Raw genomic sequence first — 24,602 nt, 5'->3', positions numbered from 1 at the left:
TTATAAATTATTTTTGTTTAACAATTTAAGTAGTAAATATTCTGTGTAACGTAATATAGTCTGGCCTACTACTGTACAGAACAAAAATATAATCATAAACTAAACTATAGTACTGTACATATTCCAGGTAGGAATTATTTCCTATAGTTAACAATGGGTATGCCAGGCAAGTATCAAATATGCATTGTGTGTGCAATGCATTTAAAAAAAAGGAGTCTAATAGTAGGGCCTGGATGGTTAATTTATGAACTATCAGAATGTTTTTAAATGTATATTAAAAACAATCAAGAGAAATTGCGCTTGCAGCGGAGGACAGGCGATCACTTGTGAAATCCCTTTTTTGATTATTTTCTTATTATTACCTGGTTTAGCGATACAAACTCAGCATCAATGGCGACAGGGAAGCCCTCCTCAAATGCAAGTTCATTAGGCTGTAATGGTGTGAATGTCCTATGCTGGTTCTCAGAGCCTTGAGCCAGTGAAGCCTTGGGTAGTAGTACGCTTTCATCAATAGGATTTTGCACTTAAGAATAAAAAAACAATGTATAAATATTTAAAAAAACCATATAAAAAATAAAGCTCTGTTTTAAAATTTTTGCAAATAAATGAAAAGAAATAACAGTATATCTATCTTGTTTGTAAGGATGCCTAAATTATATATTTCTCAGTGTTGGATCGTCTATTTTGAAATAGTGGGGACTGATGACCTAAAAATGAAGTGCTGAACCAATGTCGTGACTTGATCCACCTCAGAGTGTTCATATTTCTACAGGAACATCTTAAGCTCTTTCTACACTATCAAACTAGTCAAAAAGTGTGATGTGCCCAAATATGGTAGTAATATGGCATCATCATGTCCATATATGGCACATCATATTTTTTTGTCACATAAAGTTTGATACTGTAGACAAAGCTTACTACCAAACTATTCAACCAAATATACTTATTTATAAAATTACTCAACATTTTTGTAAGGTTGGCAGACTTTTTAGCAATAATTGGAAACTATTTCGGGGTAATGAACAGTCTTTCTTACCAGTGGTGTCGTACTGATCAGATAAATCTGTCCGAGTAAAATACAGAACACACGGCATCTTCCAGTCCAGATTGAACTGCCTGGCTTCATATCGCTCAATTGGTGTAATAGCAAAATCGTTAAACACATACCAGTTTGTATGCGTAACTCCCTAAAAGTATATCAAAAATGTTTTTTATTTATGACCTCTTCAGTTATGATCAGTGGCTGTGACAGTGTGTGCACTAGTACACCCGGAGATGTACTAGGTTCTTTAAAGTGCACATGAGCTAGATGCGTACACTGGTGTCCACACCCATCTTGGCCCAGCAGAATTAACATCATCATTTTTTGACAGTATCATAAAGTGCTCTCAGACAAATAATGACATGATGATATGACTTTTTAATGATGAAATAATTTTTCCAGATATACAGTACTTAATTTCCAAAAATGTAATAAAAAGAATATTCAAAATATATATTTTCGTGAATATTCGTTCAACTTAAGTGTTATTGCATTTTTTTATTCTCTTCTCGATATATCAGTTTTGTACGGTACCTCTTTTCGTTTATGGTACATCTTCCCCACGTTGATGTGGGCCACAAGGTTTCCACCAGATCTCAAATCACGAATGTGTGCTAGTGATGTGTGTAGAAGGTACTTCTGAAAGCCATCATCACTGGATTTGAAAAGCTCCTCCTAAAACCAAAAATAGAATAAAACATAGCATATGAAAAGCAAATTGAAATTTAAATGAAATATTCTATTAATGCAATAAAATACTTACGTTTGCCATAATTATAATGGAATTCATATCTACTGCACAATGTTTATAATTGACAAGTTACTCAAGTATAATATGTCTCAAGTAGACTCCACCCAGGCTTACAAATGGGTACCTGGTATAAGGTCAATACACAACTTTGCGCTGATTACTGGCTGTATTATGGGAGTATGTTTCCATATGTGTTTGATCCAAAAATGACCGGGGTAATATATACAGCGCTTAGAAGTTTCACATTAGGCGCTTTATAAATCCAGATTATTATTTGCTTTCGTTTCGGTACGATACATGAAGGACCAACGGTAAATCGACCAAAAACAATTCTGATAATGATGCATACTGATCGTATACGCATACTCAGATTAATCTTTGTATCTATTACCATCTACTTTCTGTACATAGCCGAAACGGAAGCTAGTTATTATCGATACAGGAATTAATTTGTTCATGATTAATATTCATCTTCAGAACAGAAATGAAAGAAGTGGAGCTGAGGCTTGGAGGTTAACATGCTTGCCTTCCAATCCCAAGGTCCAAGGTTGTATAAACTAACAACTCTTTCAACTCCACTCCCTAAGCCGCAAATGAGACTTAGTTTATAAGCATGACACATTATAAAATAGTTTATCCATCCTCTAATAGGCGAATTTGCTCGCTGTTGGATGCGTATGAAATAAAAAAATTTAAAAAGTAATCTTGTATACTCTCTAAATCTTTTTGTTCACTTCTAATCTTTTTTTTTTGTATTACTTATATGTTTGCTTTCTAATTTTTTATGGACTGTAGTTTTATTGAATGTACAGTATTATTTCCTGTTTTTCTCTCACCTCTTTATCGATGTCATGTATTTCTAAGGTTCCTTCCTCTGATAACCGCATCTTAATTCCACATGGCACCCATGAAGAGGTATTGATCTTAATGCTAGAATAATCAAATAGATAGGATAGCATATTTAACATTGAATAATGAATGTTACATGGTTGTAAGTTTCTAGATCTATTCTCAGCTTTAAAAAATGTACAGACAACTCCCAATAGAAAAATATGTTCATATCTATGTTTTTCTAGCAAGACAAAATCTATTTAAAATCCGAGTATAATTCTTTTTTTATTATTATAGACCTCATAAGAATGGCCAATAATAAGCATGTATGCAGTTTTAACATCATACCCAGGACTACACAGCATCCGATATTGACCATATACAAGTTCTCTACTTGACCCAATGTTGCCCTATATTGTGTTTATTAAGAAAAAAATCTAAAATATACTTACACATTAATTGATTCCTCATCTTCAGAATGCCTGAACTTACAATCTTTTCTTGTGCAAGCTTTCCCGTATCTACACATCTTGGTTGTTGGCACTATCGTATCCGCAACCTCATCTCCATTTTGTTTTGCAATCTGGAGTAAGAAAATGATGACAAATAGAAAATATAAACACATACACAGTATCACATGGGTGTGTATGTGTTTGAGAGTGACCAATTACTATATATTATTATATTAATAGACAGATTTAAAAAGTTGATTTACAAAAATAGGTCCCGGGTCTCTGGTTCTTCTTTTAATTAAAAATTGTGAAATTAAAGCAAATTAGTTGAATAGAAATAGATTAGGTAGACATACATTTTCAATATAAATTTTTGAATATAAAATTCACATTTAATGCATAATAAGAGCTAACAGTAGTATGTTTTTATTACTTTACTGCACAAAATTAAAAAATGATTTTTATACCTCTTCTTGTGTTTTCCAGAACTGCATGTCACTGTTGGTTTCCAGTTGACAATTGATTGCTATCACGTCAGGAAGACGTTTTATTGTCCGAGTCTGCACCTGTGTTAAAATGTTAAAAATATGATTAAAATGTTCAACATTGTAAGCTTGGACTGTTCCATTTAACTTACAGGGGTAGCTATTCTAATGAATCCGTTTATACACTTACTGTTGGTTGATACTTCTTGCACTCTTTACACCAAGCTTGAGTCATCTGCTCCAATGACAAACTTCTTTGTAAAACTGAAGCAAAGCTAAATACTTTTGGAGGTTGATTAGCACCTATTCAAATAAAAGATCAATCAATAATAATTTAAGATATAAACGTACTTGGAACCTCTCAAAAGGCCACGGATATAATAAAACATGGGGCTTGGCCGATAGATCCTTGATGAGCATGAGCGGTTAAGGCAGGAGTACTGAAAAATACAGTATATCAATAAAAAAGCTTTGAGGCTCTCCTTATCCTTGGATAATGGAGGTACGGTGGCATATATGGCTCATTTAGACTTTTGGACACTAGGGTATCTTTTGTAAAGAGAGGAGGGTCACAAGTTAAGGGCCAGCTCTTTCTATCTGGTTTCATCTGCACCCAATCCCAGTATATATACACCACGAACCAAGCTAATTTCCTTCACAATTTAGGAATTTATTTTCCACAGTTGGCTCTCTCAAGATGGCCAACATTTAGTCATAGAAAACATAGATCTAAAATTCAGTACAACAGTCAAGCGTTTTACTTCACCTAGACTATTGTTTACAAAGGATGGACACAATGCAGTTAAATCAATATGAAACGGTGAAGAAAAATAAAATTGTCTAAATACTAACCAGTTGGATTCATGTCTGGGTATGTAAGCGTTACAAGCATTGTTGACGTAAACCGCTTTGTTTCTGTACTGCACTTGCATCGATTGACAATATCCATTTCCGACTCAAACAATCTTTGAACTGTCGATGGAGTTACAACGACCTCTTCTGAACTTTCTTCCACCTCTGAATTTGAGGACCCTTCTTTAATTTCTTGTGTATCCTATATCAAAAATAAACCTAATGTTTTAATATATATATATTTTTTTGTAATAGTTTATATAAATTCTAGTTTAGACTATTTATGTAACCTGCGATGAAAAAGGTCAGAGACTATGTTACAGGGATTCATTTTTTTTTAATGCAATTAGCAATAGAAAAAAAAAGAATGGGAAAAATATAAACAAGATGCTGTACATGAACAAGTCTTTTGGAGGATTTGAACCCATGTCCTTGATATTGCAGGTATTCAAGCTTCGTAACCATCAGCCTCAACCTCCACTCACACAAACATGATAAAGTTATTGCGACAAAGACCGATAACAACAACGTACCTGCATTAATTGTGGTAAAACAAACCGGTTCCAACTTTGAATTAACCGTGGCAGGTTCGTCCTTCCTGCTGCTTCCTCTGCATCACCGATTATCAACCCTAGAGCTGAGGCTTCTGGGATTGTACGGAAAGCACGCAAAAAATTACTAGCCTATTAAACAAAAACAGATTATTATTATTTTTCAACAGAGGTTTTACCATTTGGTATTGCATTATAGTTTTTGAATATTGGTTTACATTGGGCAAAATACTATTTTGCATAATATAAGTTTTCGTACACAAAAATGTTTATAAAGTACTATTAAAATGATTGTTTAATAGGGCGTACTATTGCACGCCATGTGACAGGAATTTATTTAGGTGTTATATAATATATAATAAGAGTATACAATGGATATTCAACCCAAATGAAAGAGTAAGTGTTAGGCAAAATTACAAAGTATTTTTTTAAATAGAATAAACAACAAATAAAAGTATACACTGCCGCATTTTTACTTCCCAAGTTAGGGATGGATACAATTAAAGTGAACAACCTTTACTGTACCTGACATGTTTTGCCCTTAGTCTGGTCCAACATATGAAACAAGAAGCCCAGCTCACAAGCAAGACAGAACTCCTTGGAACAGATATGGCTTTCCATTGCACAGCGTAGTGGCTCTATGAAATATAACACCTGAATGACAAAAATATAAACTATTTGGTTGATATTCTTCTGATGTGATCTTAAGCTCTGTCTACACTATCAAACTAGTTTGACATAAAAAGTGTGATGTGCCCAAATATAGTAGTGATATGATATCATCATGTCCATATATGGGCACATCACATTTTTTTGTCACATAAAGTTTGATGGTGTAGACAGAGCTTTAAGCTTTATGAATTCTTGTTTTGCCTTGTGACATTCCAGTGTGAACGTATTCAAATTGCAAAACAACTGAGAACAATGATGACAATGACGATTTCACTAAAAATTGTAAACAACCGATGTGTTTGTATGCTGTAGACTTGAAAAAGTAATGAGTAAAAACCGTGTACAAATTAGCATTAGTAAAATGTTTACAATGCCTCTACAATCATTTCATAAAAAGCTACTATAAGTACAGAGACAACTTGGGCACAAAGCCAAAATCTAACATCTTGCACACACTAGGCCTATCATACACCAATTGTCTGCTTCTCAAAATCCAATTTGTCGTGTTTGCCATTTCCCTCTATACTGTATGTCTCTTTACTTTTGAACAAAGATAATATTATTATTACTTACTAAAGAATTCTTCTAAAGGTAGCTTTTAAATCTCACCTGTAGCATAGCATTACAATAGGCATTTGGAATGTGCGTTTCCAGGCCAGCAAAGTTTGTCTTGTTGTAGTGACGAAAATCAAAATCTTCCACGCCAAGCTTGGAGTATTTAATCTCAACCTTGCGGTAATGTTTTGGTATCATGAACATGTTAGGATCCACGTCTGAAAAAAAGATATCAAAAATATGTTCCTATTAAATGTTTTTTCTTTCATACGCGTCCAACAGCAAGTAACTCGCCAATTACAGGATGTATAAACTATTTAATTTATCGTGCTTATAAACTAAGTCTCATTTGAGGCTTAGTGAGTGGAGTTGAAGTGAGTTGAGGCGTGAGTTACAACCCTGGCACTATGTTAGGATTGAACTCTGGACCTTGTGATTAGAAGGCAAACGCGTTATCCATCAAGCTACAACCAGATTAGACTTTGATATGCCTATACATACAGTACTGTACCTCTTCCAATCGGTGAATCCGGTACTGGCATATTCCTTCCGATACTCGGTTTGATACTTGAAACAACTTCCTTATACTGACACTGATTCCGTTTTAGTTTGCGTGTATTGGGGGCGTATCCGATGAACTGCACGACACGCATACTGCGTAAGATATCAGGATCTACAGGCACTGCTTTCCTACAAACAAAAAATATTTATAAAAGTTTTTGCATTTTTTATTAAAAAAAATAAACTAATAATGCGATGGAACCACTATAGAAGTAACAAAATAGCATTAAAAATAAGTTAAAAGCTTTAATTTCAATAATGGTTTTAAAACTGACTTTGAAAACCTGACAAAATAATTAAGCATGTGTTTAAAACAGCATTTGAAACTCTTCTTTTACTAGAAATGTTTCTCTCACCTTGACACTGGAGTTAACAAGTCACTTGGCCAGTCTGAGAGCAACGTTGATTCACTATTAGGAGTGGTGATGGTCGATAAAGGAGTGAATTCATCCATTATTCCAATAGGGTTCAAATGGTCCACCTAGTGTATTATACAAATTTTAAAATCCCATTAATTATGCATTCATTCATATCTACATTTATCCATCAACAGTTTTAAGATAATTTAAACATAAATTGATTAATCAGAACAACAAAATAAATAAACTGTTGATAAGGCCACAAACTCTTGTGAGGACCCTATGGACACAATAAAAAACTAAAATGTAATGCTTAATTCAAAAGCGAAATAATGTGACCACATGGCTTAGCTTATAATAAGACATTTATGTATTATAATTTAAATGTATAATAAATGAACTGTCAAAGAAATATTATTTAATTCAAAGAAAACAAATGATACAAAACAAAATGAGTTCCAACCAACCACAAATTACCTGTGGAGCAAACTCTGTTTCTTGAGAATAATCGTTAAATACCACATCATCAGTCTCGCTCCATAAATGGACATAACCTGACAAACAAATTTATTTAAATAAAGTATAGATGCAGTTATACACACCACAATGATAATGTAATGATTAAACCAGTCGAAAAGTTGTGACTATGGCTATAGCATATTACATTAGCATTACTTATGATAAAACATTTTTCCACTATAATGTTTCAGGAATATAAGGTGCTAAATATAACAGGGACTATACAGCCATTAGTCAGCGAAATGACTTCCTGGGAAAACCTTAGCTCTGTCTACACTATCAAAATAGTTTGAAAAAGAGTGTGATGTGCCCAAATATGGTAGTGATATGCCCAAACATGGTAGTGATATGACATCATCGTGTCCATATTTGGGTACATCACATAAAGTTTGATAGTGTAGACTGAGCTTTACTGATTGCTGTACCTGGAGAAAATGTCTGCACAATTGGAAAACATATTCAAACATAGTGTACACAAATTTTTCAAACAGCTATACCTTCGTCATAGTGAGACAGATGTCCGAAATAACCATCGATTTCTTCGATGCTAAGCCTATGATGATGATGCTAAAAATATCCCTCCATAAGTCTGAACAGGGCCTATGTGACTCTGCCAGGCAGATATAGACATGATAGTACCTACCTCCTGATTCCCCAAAAGCAATGCCCTGGAAATTGGTTGATACATCAACTGCACTAATCATGTGACCTCCAGTATTTATTTGATACAAAAACATGCTCTCAGCTGTAACTAAGCCACCAGGATCAAGCAACTGGAATTGGCCACTCTAAAGAAATTATTATTTTTTATTTAATCTGGAAATATTATCACCAAAATAATAGTATAATCTTGATAAATATTTTTTATCAAGACAAGTTTTATTTTAAATATACAAGAAGTTTTACCTGTGAAATGACTGCTAATCTGTTTGAATAAGTCGGGACATATCTTAGAAACACAGGTTCAATTGGAATCTGAAGAGGTGTGATTGGACGCATAACACGCAAATCGTAGACGATAAGCAGACGATCCAACGCCATTGTACCAAGTCTGAAAATATTCAATTGGTGATTCGTGTAATATTGTAACTGTAATATCTCTATGGTTTCATTTTTCTTACACAAATAACTATGATTTTACATTGACCAGTCCATAATACCATAGAGATATTACAGTCACCCTAAAACAAATAACTGTAATATCTAGATGGTTTTAAAGTGACTATAAAACCATAGATATAAACTTAACCTAAAACAAATAACTGTAATATCTATATGGATTTACAGTGACCATAAAACCATAGAGATACAGTTAACTATAAAACAAATAACTGTAATATCTCTATGATTTTACAGTGACCCTATATATGAAATTTTTTTTTTACAGAATATGAGAAAATAGATAGGCAGTGTACCTGTCAGTTAAACCACATGTGACTAGCTGGTTGCCATGGACATCAAAGTCAGTGAGTCCACCCGACTGCGCATCAAGAGAATGCTGTATCTTCATAGTGGCTGGATCACGGAGGTTAACCTGCAGAAAACAGAAATATATAATAAATGAAGGCAGAACAGAACACTGGATACAGTGTTGTAGTATATATGCTCCCTCACATGAAAGTGTCCCCTTAATAGGGATATCCACTGAATAGGGGTGTACTGCAGTTCTACTGTATATACCTTTCCACTGCTATCTCCACAGCATAGGAAACGTTGACTTGTTCTTAGAACTGAAACCATTTCTTCCTCAATATCATACACTGTTTCATTCTCTCCTGTTGTCAAGTCCAATTTGATTAGTTTTTTGTTTTGTCCAGCCATGACAAGACTAAAGGGGTCAAACAGCAACATTGACTGCATATTGTCCATTGTCGCATGTCTGAGAAATAAAATATTATAAATTAATGATTCTTAAACTTTCAGCCATGTTTTTTTTAGCAGGATATTCGTATGCAAAAGGGTAAAAATCGTTATGAGCTATTATAACTTATTTACAATAACTTCTCATTTCTCGTTTGAAAAGAGCACTTAGGGCTTTCGTTTCATGAACCTTCTATGGCTATGAACTTAGAGCTGTTTCCCAATACACAGGGTGTGTCCAGAAAGTGTAAAAGAGGCAAGATTATCAATGGTGAGACAACCCACCAAAATGTGGATACATGACCCTGTACAGATTTTAGGTATTTGAGCCCCTCTCCTACCCCAACCCTTCCCCACAATTCCTCTTCTCCAACCTCTCCAATGTATGATATTTGAAATTGTCTCTTACTTATAATCAAATATACGCATTCCCTGTCGTGAATTGCATCGCAAACTGTCTGCAGTAAGAGAAAGTAAACCGCCATCAAAGGTAGCCATTGCAACAACAGGTTGCGTAGCATGTGTTTGGAATGATGTGTACTTCTGCAAATGTGACCCATAGTAAGACGTCACATGTCCCTATTAAATAAAACATCAAAACATGAATACTTTTTTAACATAACAATAAAAAGTTTACTAAATGGACATAATTTATGAAATTGAATGCATTAAAAAAAACAAAATTTTTCTAACTTCAACAGGGTTATGCACACGGTGCGTCACTGATGTATCATTTACAAATAATTATTTAAAAAAAAACAAAAAAACCTAGATGGTGCGTCACATCAATGAACAATGGTGTGTCAATGTTCATCATTTTACCACCCACTATGTTATGAACAACATGGTCACAATACGTCAAAATGGGTGCGTCATGGTCACCTAAAGATAAGTGACTTGACGCAGGGGTGCATCATGGTATTCATATGGTATGACGCACATCAAACAAATGATGCACAACAGGGGTTGTATAGTGAGTCATACAATTAACAAGTGCATTAAGTTTAAATAAGAATTATCCCATATTCTTTGTGATGGAAGACACTGAAAGTCCGAAATAAAATAATTGGATAAAGTTTTGAGAAAAGTGAAGATCATCTAAAAATACCTGATGTGTTCCCATCCATAAGAGCTCTTCCTTCATATCAAAATGGACAGTAGATATGCCATAATGTTCACAGCTATCACCAAGCACACTGTGCACCTCATGGTATTCCCCATGTGTTGAAATAGGTTCTACAAAACAGATAAACTGTATGTGAAGCAGATACCAAACCTAAAGCACTGTCTACACTATCAAACTAGTTTGACAAAAAAGTGTGATGTGCCCAAATATGGTAGTGATATTCCCATATGGTAGTGATATGACATCATGATCATGTCCATATATGGGCACATAACATTTTTTTTGCGACATAAAGTTTGATAGTGAAGACAGAGTTTAACATTTTGTGTGAAAATGGTGGCAATGAGAATGATATGGTGGTGGTCGTATTCAAGGTGTCAAATTTGCTCAAAATGTGACCAATGATCAAAAACCTTCTGTGCGATTAATGTTTACTACAAGCGTTAAATTTATTTGTTGCTTCTTCTACATATACAAGACCATTCATGGATGGAGTATGTAGAGAACTGGGTGTCAATGCACTTTCACAGTTTCCAAGACTGCTATCTAGGCCTAGAGTCGGGTTCAGACACGTTATTGATAATCAGTGAGAATCTGAACCTAATGCTCTATAAGATAACCTAATGCTCTATAAGATAACCTAATGCTCTATAAGATAACCTAATGCTCTATAAGATAACCTAATGCTCTATAAGATAACCTAATGCTCTATAAGATAACCTAATGCTCTATAAGATAACCTAATGCTCTATAAGATAACCTCATCTAGGTGCAAAAAATGCATTACAACCAAATCTGCTAGGTGCAAGTGGAGTGCTCTCTGTAGTGGAGTGCTGTCTGTAGCATTGTGCCTACTGTACCTACCATTGACATATTCAACTTCTTGCCCAGGGTATTCCACTGGAATTGTTCCGTCGACAGTAGCTAGATACTGTTGCTGATACTGCTCCACCCCATATCCTCCATGATTAAAATCCATTTCAGATCAATCTCTATGACAATCAGATCAACCTGAGATTAAATGTATACACTTAGTTTTACCTGTCCAATATGAACGGCTACCATCTTTCCTAGATGACATACTGTTCGGAAAATGGCAGAGTATTACTGAACGTAGCATTCGGCCTTTGCAAAGAAATTTGTTCTAAAACAATTTATACAGTGGCTACTCTTCGTCAATCAATAGTACAGTATGACGACCAATAGCACATGCTCAATGGATCGTCATCTCAGGCGTTCATTTAATTGTGTATGCATTATCGATCGTCATAAGGATAGCGGCCTTTGCCGCTACATTTACAACTCATCGTAAGGATAGCCTCAGAATTTAATTTTATGGATTGGAACCCATTGCATTTCCTTTAATAAATCATATTTTTTAGCTAATTTTAGTGTAAAAAATGTTAAATAATCAATCAGCCTTGAGATTGTACAATGGCATTGTGTCAATAAATTCATGTCAACTATCCTAGTAGTATGTTTGCGTTGACACATGACAGAAAATGTTGCTGCGATTATTAAAACATAGGAATTACTAAATTAGCACATAGATTTTCAACATTAAAAAAAAATATTTAAAAATATAAATTGACACTTCATATTATTAATATTAGGCCTAGGCTTTACTTTACTACTGCTGGTAGGGGAGATCCTTTGGTAGGGCTTGGTTATAATAATTAATAGGATTTCACTTTGATTTTGGTTTGATTAGTTATTAGTAGTCCCAGTACTATTATTTAGCCGCATTTTGATTGTCGTTATATGGACGAAACGACTAGGTAAAACGACCCCATACAAACTAGGACATTATATCCTGCCTATCGCCACACCACAAAAGCCTCTAAACCTCGCGGTGGTACATAGCCTAGCCTACCTTTCTGTAAGTGGGTATATTTTGGTGTACTGCTAAAGTTACGGAAACAGAAGGTAATACATTAAGTGCTACATTTAAAAAACGAGTCACAATATTTGTAGTTTACCAATCAATTACAGAATAAGGCTTTGGGGCCTATGTTAGATACATGTGTTTTCGTTTTTTGCTGCTGAACCGAAATTTTTTTTCATAACACAAAACATTAGAAAACGCCCTCAAACATTGTTTAGACTTTGTAACCAGACCACACCAGCGTGAGTAGTAAAAAATGTAAACAAAAACAGGTTGCAAGAGTTAAATTAATAATTAAGATGTCGATAATGGGTATGTCGTAACGTGATTCATACCGATGGTATCATTGTTGTTTGTTTGCCTTTACAATATTTATATACATAGTTAACTAGACCTAGGCCAGGCCTAAAGAGACTAGGCTAGCGCTAGGGCAGCAGACGGGGAGTGAGACACACCTCCGGCAGCAGCGAGATTCTGTTTTGACGGCGGAAGCAAAGCAAGGTTATTGAACTTGTAGAGGAATGAATCTCCACGTTTCATACTACTAGCCAATTTAAATGCAACAACAGTACTACTAGCTAGTACAGTACTGAACTTTTAAAACACAATCGGATGCCTAGCTCACTGAGACATTATTCCTAACCATGTTACTGTCTGTAATGTATAGATAGTGGATCTTTTCTCAGACTTTATTTTAAAATAACCCAACGAAACAATTGCCTAGCAAACAGGTAAAATATGGTTCTATATGCAATGATATCCAGACTGAGTGATGGTCTGCCACTCTCTGCAACAACTGATCATGAACCAAACAGGAGTGTTTTAGAGAGCAAAAAATTTGCGAAAATTCTGTCTAAAAGAGCGTCACAATATCCAGACAGATGCTCCCTCTTCACGGGAAGCCACTGGTTGCAGTAAGTGCAAATCATTTCATTCAATAATCAATTCAAAATACTTTCGCATGAATTATGTCAAATAAAGGCATATTGCAACAATACAATTTTACCATATTACAATATATTATTAATTATGTATTACAATATGGCAATATTAATTGCCCTTAATTTTCTATTGAGTCTCGCTCAAAGGGAGACTCCCATTGAAATATTAATTGACATATTTGGGCTGTGAGTATTATTTTTCTCAAAGAATAGTAAACTTTAATTTACTGTAAGGTTTTTCGTACTGAATTCAACTCTCAAAATACTAAATATTTTAATACTAAACTAAGTTAGTCCCAATCAAGATGATAGTGGGTGAACCGGGACCAACATTCATGTTGAGGCTGACAGAATCCCTGTCGTGTCGATTCACCTATTTAAAAATGAAAGTACTCCTGCTAGCCATATACCAGATATAAAACTATGAACAAAAAAAACTCATGAAATACAGACATCTTGATCTTGATCTTGATTGAATAATTGATAAACTCAGCTATGACTACTGTATGGAGGTATAACTTATTTATTTATACCTCCATATTATAAATATTGAATGTGAACAATCAAACGTTATAAATTAACCAGCTTCCAGTATAAGCCATCTGCTTTACTTTGGATATAAAATACTCAACTCTGTAAGTGTATCTCTGCTAAAAATATCAATAATATTAAAACTCAAAAAACAGAAAAACAACATAATTTACAATATTAGGTTACCAATTATCTGCAAAACCACCCACAATTCATTTTCACCCATTGCTAGCCACACCCACTGCTATTTTGGTCTTTTTGTTTTATATTGCAATAGAACCCCTCCTAAAGCTCTGTCTACATTCTCAAACTTGACAAAAAAAGTATGATTTGCCCAAATATGGTAGTGATATGACATCAACATCCTGTGAAATGAGGGGAAACACAGTCAGTAGGGTTTCTACTTTATCTAAATACTGTCTACACTATCAAACCTTGTGACAAAAAATGTGACATGCTCATATATGGACACTACCATATTTGGGCACATCACACTTTTTTTGTCAAACTAGTTTGATAGTGTAGACATAGCTTTAGAATAATATGACAGATAAGTTCTTTACTTTTTTGATTCAACAGTTTCATATCAGCGCTCGGTGTGTGCTTTACCACAATGTGTGAAGAGAGTTATCCTACGGTGCTTGCATTTTGTTTTCTCAAAGAGTTACAAAATGAGTTCATTACAACTTATGATGGAAAGAGAGTTGCGAATGCCCTTCGACCTTATGCATTAATTGAGTTTGGTAAGAATTGAACTTTCTTTAATCTAAAAAATACTTTACAGGAATTGATGTACTGTATATATAGTGAAATGGAGTAATGAATGACATTACCAGAGGCAGCCAATTAAGCAATCAACAACAAAAAAAGGAATTAGGAGAATCGGTTATCTCATTTTTTAATGGACATTAAACACATCTAGGAGGATTTGTGGGTCACATGATATTAACTAAATGTTCTATTGCACTCTTAATGATGTCATCGAGAGTGCGTTATACAGTACAGTATATGCAAGTACTGCGAATGTTTTGCATTCATTTTTTAAACTTAGTAAGTAACCACACATGTGGCAAGAGGCTAATGTTAACTTATCGCAATCGATCGATCAGATTCAATTTAATAAATGAACTGTTGAATTTGCAGATAATTTTATACAGAAGACAAAAACAAGGTTTAACAACACACGAACGTTATCTGCCAAGATCAATCTGACTGAGATGAACCTAGAGGTCAAACTAAGACCGCCGTTTCAACTGACCCTAGATGATCTTGGGTTTCACAATCTCAAAAGTAGTAATGGATTTGCACTGCCGCAAGGAAACCATTTTCCAGTTGATTCATACAAACCAAATCAAGGTAGTGTATTGTGGGAAATCAATTAGTTTTACATTCATCTGAATGATGGATGATGTTTCCATACGTGTTTGATCCAAAAAATGACTGGTTTAATAGTGTGTATGTAAGAACGAATATTTTTATTATACTCGTCTAAAAAGATATACTGGGTGCAAACACATACCAGTGAAGCAGCTAGGGATTATGGTGTCTTTGCTCTAACCTCTTAGCTATTGACTTCCTCATTATTCAATTTCAATAAGTTCAGACAAATATAACACATTTTTGTTAATCGTTTCAGGCCATAACAAACAGCTTATGAAGTTGGAGTGGACCGGAATGCTGTGTATATTCTTAAGTTTATTCTGTGCTCTGATCAACTTTGCAAGGCTTGTCGCTTTAATCAACTATTTACCAACAATGCTAGATGTATGTATTCTTTTTTTTTTCGCTACAGGACAGGTTACTTTTAACCATATACTGTACAAGCTTCAATATATTTTAATTGTTTGGGGGTGGGGGAGGGGGTAGAGATTCACATTTTAGGAGTCATAAAGTGCGGAGAGGGCGATGGCATTTGTTCTGGGCCCATTTCCTACTGAGCTGTTGATCTAGGCCATAGAAACAAATCAATAAAACTAATCTACAGCTGGCAGCAAGTAATACTATTTTTATTTTTGTGTTACCATGGATTATCAGATTTCAACACTGGAATTTGCTAATGATGTCATGCTTCATTTGTTCCTTAAAGGTCAATTATCTGTAAACTGATTATCATTATCAATTATAATTGACCTTGAAACAAATTTGAGAAAAAGAATTGGTCATCCAAAATTATCAAAACAAAAATTATTGTGACTTATAAAATCTATTATATATTTCCAATACAAAATGTAATGAAATAAAAGATTGTTTCTGAACCACCATGGAACCATTTTTAAGTAATCAGGGTGCTAGTTCATGTAGTACTGTATTATTTTTTGATCTTGAAAAGGGTGAGTTCCATGATGGTTCTAAATGTGGATCTCTCTTTATTTTTATATTAAATTCAATTTTTCTTCCTTTAAGATTGAAACAATAATAGAAAAATAAAATTAATATATATACTGTACAGTGTAGGTATATAAAACAAAATTTGAGATAATAAAAAGGAAGGAGGCAGTGGCTGTGTTCACCATTCACACTTAGGCTAATTATAAAAAATCTCCTATCTAAATGAATACAATTTAAGGGAAATACTTAAATATTTATGGGAGATATCTCACTTAAGTGTGATTGGTGAATACAGCCACTGGATCCCAGAAAGATACATGATCTTGAGTCGGATCTGCATGACATACAGGGAATGACAATAATTGACAATAAAAAGAGAGTTTTAAATCTCCTGATAAAAACTACCATCAAAAATATAAAGGAAATCTAATTCTTTTGTTAAGCACATTGAGGTTTGGCTATATATAAGCCCCATTTATCTATATATTATTGAAGAAAATTAAAGTAAGGTTCATGGTACACCATGTGTAATGTATGACGTACTGCAAACCTTACTTTCTTCGGCATACAAAAGATTACTCCAGGTGTTTCAAAGAATCTAAAGGTAAAGGTATTCATATTTGTCCTCAAGCTTAAACTGGAAACTGAGGAAATTCGGATTAGGCCCTCCACAGACCCACGGCAGCCAGCAGTGCAGCGCCTACCAGATCAGCACACCGGGAGACGATCCCCTACTCTTTTCGAATAGTGTACCAAGTTCTTTAACGTGCACTGTTAAGTACACGGGACCAACGGCTTTACATCCCATCCGAAGGACGAGGCAATGAGAGTAAAGCATCTTGCCTAAGGATGCAATTAGTATGGTACAGATAACCTCGAACCCATGCCTATCACATGCTAGTCCGATATTACCATTACACCATCACTCTTCAGTATATACAGCACCCGCCGCGATTTCTAGACGGTCTCCCATCCAGAACGCAACCGGGCCCAACGTTGCTTAACTTCGGTGATCTGACGAGAACCGGTGTTTCAACGCAGTATGGCCGTATATATGTAAATCAATGTACAGTATGCTAATTAGCAAAATTATGCATATATTATGCACACAACCATTTTTGTTTCAAACTTTAGGTACAGCTCTCCCACCCTTTTTCCACACCACTAATTGAATAATTTTCTGTTTTCCAGGATGATCCCAGAATCATGGCACCGTACATAATGACATTCTGCCTCGCAGCTGTTGCCAATGTCTACCATTCATCACTGTTGATCTGGTTTGTGAGGTGGAGAGGATTCAAGAACATCCTGGCCTTCTTTATTCTCAGCAGTAGCAATATGTACCTGTACGTACACCATATGCGAGAACTTTGGATGATCATTTTTCATATTCTTGTTACGGTCTGTAGCACATTTGAGGTCTACAATCGAAGGGTAAAGGTCAAGCTCTCAGACTATACAGTATGATGTATGATCATGGAGCATCCTCCATGGTATGATCAATATACTGTAAGAATATTTTTAGAAGTGGAGTGTTGATAAAATTATTTTTAAAGTTCAAATTCGATAATACAAAAAATTGTACATATATTTAAGTGCTTAATTTGCATGATGCTAATTTATAATATGGTAATAAGAACTAATTTACAGTGTAGTGACTGTAAATGTTCTTGTCAGTTTTTCCTTAATAATTTTCAATTGTATATAATTTTCAGAATATCACTTCAGGCAGTTTGGAATTTCTCTTTGCCTATGTCAAATTTGACTGGCATGAGAGAAACCTCCCAGTAATGCAATTTTATAAATAGAATGTACTTATTCTTCTAAAATTTTATTTATTTAACCTAAATACCAAATTGTATATCACATGTGCTAACTGAATATTTCTTTGTTATACCAACATAAACCAAAGCTCATTTTCTAAATAGTAGTAGAGTATTAAAAGTAACATGCAACTTCTAAGCCTATAATAGAAGTAGCTAACTAAGTCTGAATAGTAGCATAGAGATATTACAGTTAACCATAATATATCTGAGTATGTAGAATGCAATTGCTTATTTCTTTATAGTGGATGTATTGTGCTAAAGCTAATTTTAAAGTCTTCTACCTAGATTAATTTTTTTAACACAGCGTTTCATATTTTTCCCACCCACCCCTAGACTTTCTAGGCAGGTTGCTGAACAACAATATATTCAATGTGTGCTATCACGGACCAAAAAACTGTTAATAAATGAAATTTAAATGTTATTACTATAGCCACAAACAATGGCACGAGACAACACAATGCATTAAGATTAAGGATAAAACGTTGTCATTGCAATATCTATATACAGTAATGTCACTTCTGTATTAAAGTGTGCCGAATATTTATTGTATTTATATCAACAGGTAGATTTTAATATTTTTTATCTTTATATTTTACAGATTTTTAAAAACTTATTTGAGGTACATACTGTAATTTTCCATTGTAGTTATGTTAAGTTAGCAGTTCTGAAAAGAACTTTTGAGTTTCTCTCAATATGTGTTGATCGTCCTCCGAAGTGTGAGTGCAAATCACATTGATTTCCACCAAACATTCAAACACTACATTGTTGAATATAAGTTAAATACAATATATACAATAGATACTGTAAACTGTAGTGACAATGAAAAACCCCTTTTTTCATTTTGTCTCATACAAAGATAAACTAAATATACCACATTGTGGTTAAAATTACAGTTGAGTTGTAAGATATGTATACATCAAGTTGTTAGGCGATTCACACCAGGTGGATTGTCTATACTATTTGCACAATACTTGGGTACACATTTAATTATTTGGGTGCAGGAACTAGATTAACTTATATTATTATTATTTCACAGAGAGATATACACTATTTACAGTACATCCATAAGCATGGTATAACATAGGTAAAAGGTTATATTTTGGTAATAAAATATTTAAAACACAACATAACTACAGTCTGATTTTCTTGAATTAATTAGATTCAGGCAGAAAATCCTGAAATTGCTATTGTTTCCTAACAATGCATTGCAATTGGTTTTAGCAGAGAGATTTTACATCTCCCTGGTTTTAGCAATACTTAAACACACCCATTCGCAATATACAATTGAGTGTGAAAAAGCTCAGATGTAATGGTTACCCATTAGCACAAAATACTCTGTACTGTATCTCCATATATAGCATTACTGTATGTGACCAGTATCATAGGCACATTCTGTAGATGTGTCACATATGTATAATAATGACATGACACCTGTATTATGTTAAATTTAGGCTTTGCCTACAGTACTGTGAACCCATATTGATTGGGTACTACAATATTTTGACAATGGTATCGAAATGCAACGAATCGCAACGTATTCTACAGGTACTGGTTTTCATTCGAAAAGAAACCAACCATACATTACGTACAAATATATGAGCTGCTGTAGTAACACAGAGGGAGTGTGTGTACACTGTGAATGCGCATGCATAAACTACTGTCATGTTCGCTTGTGTGCAGATGACCAGACAAAAAATTTGAATTTTCCAAATGTTATTCAAAAGAGATAAGTAGAGAATACATCTTTACTGTCTTTTGAAATAACTTCAATTTAGATCTGAACAGTGGCGTGCAGCGCAGTGTGTTGGACATTGGATTACTGATTGTGGTTCAAATCCAACTCTCGCCGCATTGCTTGTATCCTTAGGCAAGAAACTTTACTTACATTTGCCTCTCTCCACCAGGTGTATAAAATGGGTACCGGTTAGATCAAGACACAACTTTGCGCTGATTACTAGCTGCATTATTATTTGAGTATGTTTCCATACATGTTTGATCCAAAAAATGACCGGGGTAATAATGTGCAGCACATTGAGAGCTTGCTTATATGCGCTATATAAGAATGAACTATCATTATTATTAAATGAATAATATATTTGATACATTAACCGATTTACAAGCCGGAGTACGACATTATTCAATTATTCTTGTGGTACAGAGCATTTACTATGCTTTTCAGTTCTTTCTTCAACAAGTTTATTGTCAGATAATTTATACATTGTTCCTCGCGCTTTTATGATTCAAGTCTGTAGCCAAGGATGGGGGATGAGAATCAAGGGTTCGAACAAACCCCCTTTTTCCTTGTTTGTAATATTTATTGCTATCCATATATTATCCACAATACAATACATTATGATTTGAAATTAACAAAATCATACAGAAACTAAATAATTATACTGTTATGGTATAGCAGAGGATAACCCTTTAAGCTGGGAAGCTTGTTTCAGATGGGGTTCCTGAAGTTCCTTTTTAAAAATAATTATTTTTAGACCAGCTTATGACGATTTTTGTCTCCTCTTGTGGAAAAACAAAGATCCTGGCTACCGGCTTAAGATTTGTCGTACTCATTTTGCCATTTACATTGCAATGCATGATAAATTGAAATGCTGGCGATAATTCACGTCACAATCACACTATCCTATCAACTGTATATACCTTGCAAGTGTATATTTAAATTTCACAAAAAGAAAATGGTCAACAAAATTTAAAACAAAATGTTTTAATTGCTAAAATATCATGCAATTATAAAAAGCATTACTAATCTAATAAATCATGATATGGGTAATAAAAATGCAATTGAAAGAACAAAAACATTTGGAGACCATTTTTCATGTAAGAACATTTGTTATTGATTTATTAAAGATATTGGGGTTTGCTAAAATAACCGGATCTGTCACTGTTCTTAGGCAACTGTGAATCAGGTGTTGCCATCAAATACTGAGGAGAGTGTCTACCGGATTCTGGGTGTGTCAATCGGGTTCTGGGCGTGGCTACCGGGTTCTGTGCGTGTATATGAGAAACAATCAGGATAATATTTGGATATCAGCGTGTGTAATAAAACACTGAATTATAAATAAAATTATTTAATTTTTTAAAAATGCAATAAATTTTGGCTGACAACTGGAAAAAGTCAGTTACCTAAACAAAGCAAGGTCAACTTCAAAAACAAATACATAAAAACATATAAAAATTAAAATGTATACCATCAAATTTGTTCAAATCTTACTTTTTACCAAACTAATCATAACAGTAACACTAATTTTCAATTCTTCTCAATCTGTTTAGTGCCATTTCTTCCTAGCACCAACAGAAAACTGAACATGTGAACAAACAGTAGGTACAAATGAGCAAGAGACATCATAATCCTACCCTAACAACAACAAAAGTCAAACATAAACAATTGCCAACATGTCATGATATTCAAAATATATATATGTATATAACTCATGGTATGAGTCATGGTAGCCAAGTAGACGCTAGACTATCGTGCAGAAAGTTTTTTGTTTTCTTTCATTTCTCTAAGGTATAGCAAATACATTTGTGAAGGATCAGAACCTGTCATTTTCAAACATAACTTTTTATAATATAGACATAACTTTCTATAATATAGACAAAACTACTATACGTCGCAAAATACTGTATTTATATGACCAACTGACATGATCATTCTTTCTGAAATGTTTATTTCAGATGATAGTTTTTTTTAGACATTTTTAATAGCTCCCAAAAAAACAAAATCACAAGCATCATAAACACTGCTTAATAAAGCAAATTATTATAGCTTTCCACTTCCGATAAATCTTTTAAAATTCAATGCCAAGTTTCTGTTATACAAGACAAAAAGTGATTAAAATATTACAGCTATTTTATTCTCTGCGTTAGATTTTCTGCATTGTCTTCATCTCTTTCGCTTAGCTAGTGCTAGTGCCAAGGCATGTGAAACCTCGTCCGCTATCTGTATAAGCAAACAAAAAACAATATTTAATATATTAGACAATCGTTTGTCTATTTGAATTTACACATTATGTATATAATTATAACAAAGAAAAATATCTTAAACTCTTTTAAGGTCTATTGAAACACATCAAATTCATATAGGCAATCATTTGTATATTTGAATTGCCATATTATCTTTCTATAGTATTACTGTATTTATTTGATTAAATTCATCGACTGTTATGATCAACAATTTACCAAACATTTTGATACATATTTTTATCACTTTTTGACATAATTGTACTTGTTCATATATAGGTGGTATTTATTTTTTAAAAATAAATGCCTTCCCCCGAATAAAGTCCCTTTCTAAAAAAAAACACTTTATTTGAATAACGGTTACAGTGTAACATTATTCAACACTTCCTAGAACAATTTCAAATTTCTAGCGAGAACACTGCCGTGAATTGCAACTTACCGGATCTTTTGTAGCGATCCTCTTTTTAGGCTAAAAAAAATGAAGAATTAAGAAAATAATGTTAATTAAAATTAAAAGTGTTTTTTTTCTTCATATTTATTCCATGTGTATGAGTATGGATGTTTTACCCTGTTAAGATGGTTCCTACTGACCAAAGTTTAGTCATAGCTATGCCCATAACAGCAATTACCCAGGTATATAACTAAGCCCTTATATGCCATTTAAAAAAAAAATACAGCTTAATTTTGATTCATAAAAATCTTACCGGCTCAAAAGCATCAGGTCCTGGACGATGTCGATGACGTGCTATCAAAGATCTCGCATTCAAAGGACGAGCAGGTGGTAGCCTCCCTGGACTGTAATCGCTTGCATATCTGTCTCTCACAAAAAGGCGGTCTCTTTCATACATATCAAGTGCAGGATCTTTGTACCTATCTTCTATGTACCTGGTTCGAGGACTATCTCGTATTAAATCTTCTGGATAAGGAATCCTCACTGGATAATCCCGATATCTTGATCTGGCATCTAAAGGATCCTCGTGTATACCCCTTGGATCATCTCGGTATAAACTATGTCGATCTCTGATGCGATCATCCAATAAATCTCTAGGAGGTTCAGGATATCGGGATTCTCTCCAATTTTCTGGATGTTCAGGCAAACTCCTTGGATTCTCATGCAAGTAAGGATCTATTGGATCTTTATGTATGTTCCTAGGACGGACACGCTCGTGCAATTCGCTAGGATATTCATGAAAATCCCGAGGATGGTCACGCAAATCTCTAGGATGGTCACGCAAATCCCTAGGATGGTCACGCAAATCCCTAGGATGGTCACGCAATTCCCTAGGATAGTCATGCAAATCTCTAGGATAGTCACGCAAATCCATAGGATATTCACGCAAATCTCTAGGTTCACCATGCAAATCTCTAGGATGATCAGGCAAATCTGATGGATAATCATCAAAATCTCTTGGATAATCTCTTACATCTCTTGGATAATCTCTTACATCAGGTGGATAATCTCTCACATCTGGTGGATAATCTCTTAAATCTTGTGGATCTTCCAAATCATGCGATGTATGAAGCAAGTCTTCTTGCTGAAGATAGTCGTCTCTAACATAAAGATCACTCTTTGGATTTTGTGGCTGGGGGTGACCTTTCTTAGCGTAATATAACGCTTTTTCTCGTTCATATTCTAGTCTCTCTCTGTAATAATCTCTTTGATCTTTTGGTATGAATTCTTCTGTGAAATGCCCTCTAGGGGGATTAACGTCACCTTGACCTATTTCACTTGCCTCAGGATATGGAAAACTTCTTTGGGGCATGTTTCCCATATTTCCAGAATCATCACTGAAATGAAAAAACGAAAATAAACACATTTTGTTGAAAATTATTTTCAGAATTTTTAAAGCATAATTTAAATGAATGAAGTAATCATTCTATTAATTTGTATGACAGTACAGTTTTTCAAACTGTTGCAGTGCTTTTGATTCTACACAAATTTAATGAATTCTTTCATATCTCGATTCCCTTTGCTTTGTTGCTTATTTGAATCCTAACATTGACGTTAAGATTTAGATGTTATGCCGAAAACTCCCTCCCACTTTAAAACTTCATGAGATTGAAGCCATGCTTCGAATTAAACAAGAATTGTTATAAAATGTAAAATGGAAGTTTACAGAGTATAAAAGAATGCTTTGTACTACTCTACCTTTCAAGATCTGTCAGTGCTTGGGGTGGTTTTCTATACATCTGAATATCTGAAATAAGCAAACAGATGTTTTTTGGTAAATTATTTCTACCATACCACAGACAATTGATAAAGTACTTTAGTATTGGTAGCGATATAAAATTGTATCCTTAGGAAATAAACCAGGATTCATGACTTCATGCATCAAGTAAAAATCAAGAATTAGAGATGGGCAGGGCATATATATATAATTTGTTCTCCTATCAGGTTAAGGCAGAATAAACAAGCCATGAATGACATTTCTGCCTTAATCTGATAGGAGATAAAATACTGTGGGCAGGACACGTACAAGTGAAAACTCATCATGGAATG

The 24,602-nt window shown here is 34.2% G+C and overlaps 2 protein-coding genes and 1 pseudogene across 4 annotated transcripts in view; 1 reads left to right on the top strand and 2 right to left on the bottom strand.

The window, feature by feature from the left end:
* The window catches only part of LOC144840364 (PAN2-PAN3 deadenylation complex catalytic subunit PAN2-like), a 40,608-nt gene that overhangs the window by 2,186 nt on the left and 13,820 nt on the right, over positions 1-24,602 (bottom strand). Inside the window, exons 1-22 of one of the 3 annotated variants that reach the window (XM_078696155.1) lie at positions 12,596-12,614; positions 11,481-11,627; positions 10,599-10,726; positions 9,900-10,069; positions 9,311-9,509; positions 9,046-9,164; positions 8,537-8,681; positions 8,274-8,418; positions 7,589-7,665; positions 7,109-7,233; positions 6,703-6,881; positions 6,246-6,409; positions 5,490-5,618; positions 4,947-5,096; positions 4,414-4,615; positions 3,752-3,864; positions 3,544-3,642; positions 3,077-3,207; positions 2,630-2,723; positions 1,577-1,717; positions 1,037-1,187; positions 363-523 (exon numbers count right to left, since the gene is read on the bottom strand). In XM_078696155.1, the coding sequence (XP_078552281.1) occupies positions 363-523; positions 1,037-1,187; positions 1,577-1,717; positions 2,630-2,723; positions 3,077-3,207; positions 3,544-3,642; positions 3,752-3,864; positions 4,414-4,615; positions 4,947-5,096; positions 5,490-5,618; positions 6,246-6,409; positions 6,703-6,881; positions 7,109-7,233; positions 7,589-7,665; positions 8,274-8,418; positions 8,537-8,681; positions 9,046-9,164; positions 9,311-9,509; positions 9,900-10,069; positions 10,599-10,726; positions 11,481-11,595 (2,937 nt within the window). In that variant the 5' untranslated portion in view covers positions 11,596-11,627; positions 12,596-12,614. Of the gene's footprint in view, positions 1-362; positions 524-1,036; positions 1,188-1,576; positions 1,718-2,629; positions 2,724-3,076; positions 3,208-3,543; positions 3,643-3,751; positions 3,865-4,413; positions 4,616-4,946; positions 5,097-5,489; positions 5,619-6,245; positions 6,410-6,702; positions 6,882-7,108; positions 7,234-7,588; positions 7,666-8,273; positions 8,419-8,536; positions 8,682-9,045; positions 9,165-9,310; positions 9,510-9,899; positions 10,070-10,598; positions 10,727-11,480; positions 11,628-12,489; positions 12,508-12,595; positions 12,615-24,602 lie in introns of those variants that run through there. The other 2 variants (XM_078696156.1, XM_078696154.1) reach the window with 2 other exon arrangements.
* On the top strand, positions 12,753-19,194 carry LOC144840430 (vesicle-trafficking protein SEC22a-like). The gene is made up of 6 exons (XM_078696241.1): positions 12,753-12,825; positions 13,233-13,415; positions 14,553-14,716; positions 15,117-15,329; positions 15,610-15,737; positions 17,493-19,194. Exons 2-6 carry the CDS (start codon positions 13,240-13,242, stop codon positions 17,766-17,768), a joined length of 957 nt encoding a protein of 318 aa, XP_078552367.1. The 5' UTR covers positions 12,753-12,825; positions 13,233-13,239; the 3' UTR covers positions 17,769-19,194.
* Positions 17,235-17,355, bottom strand: LOC144841625 (5S ribosomal RNA; annotated as a pseudogene).

Source organism: Antedon bifida, chromosome 4 (genome assembly GCF_963402885.1).
Source record: "Antedon bifida chromosome 4, ecAntBifi1.1, whole genome shotgun sequence".
Taxonomy (NCBI): Eukaryota; Metazoa; Echinodermata; class Crinoidea; order Comatulida; family Antedonidae; genus Antedon; species Antedon bifida.
Note: the sequence above shows the minus strand (reverse complement) of the source record. Positions and strands in the feature narration are given on the sequence as shown.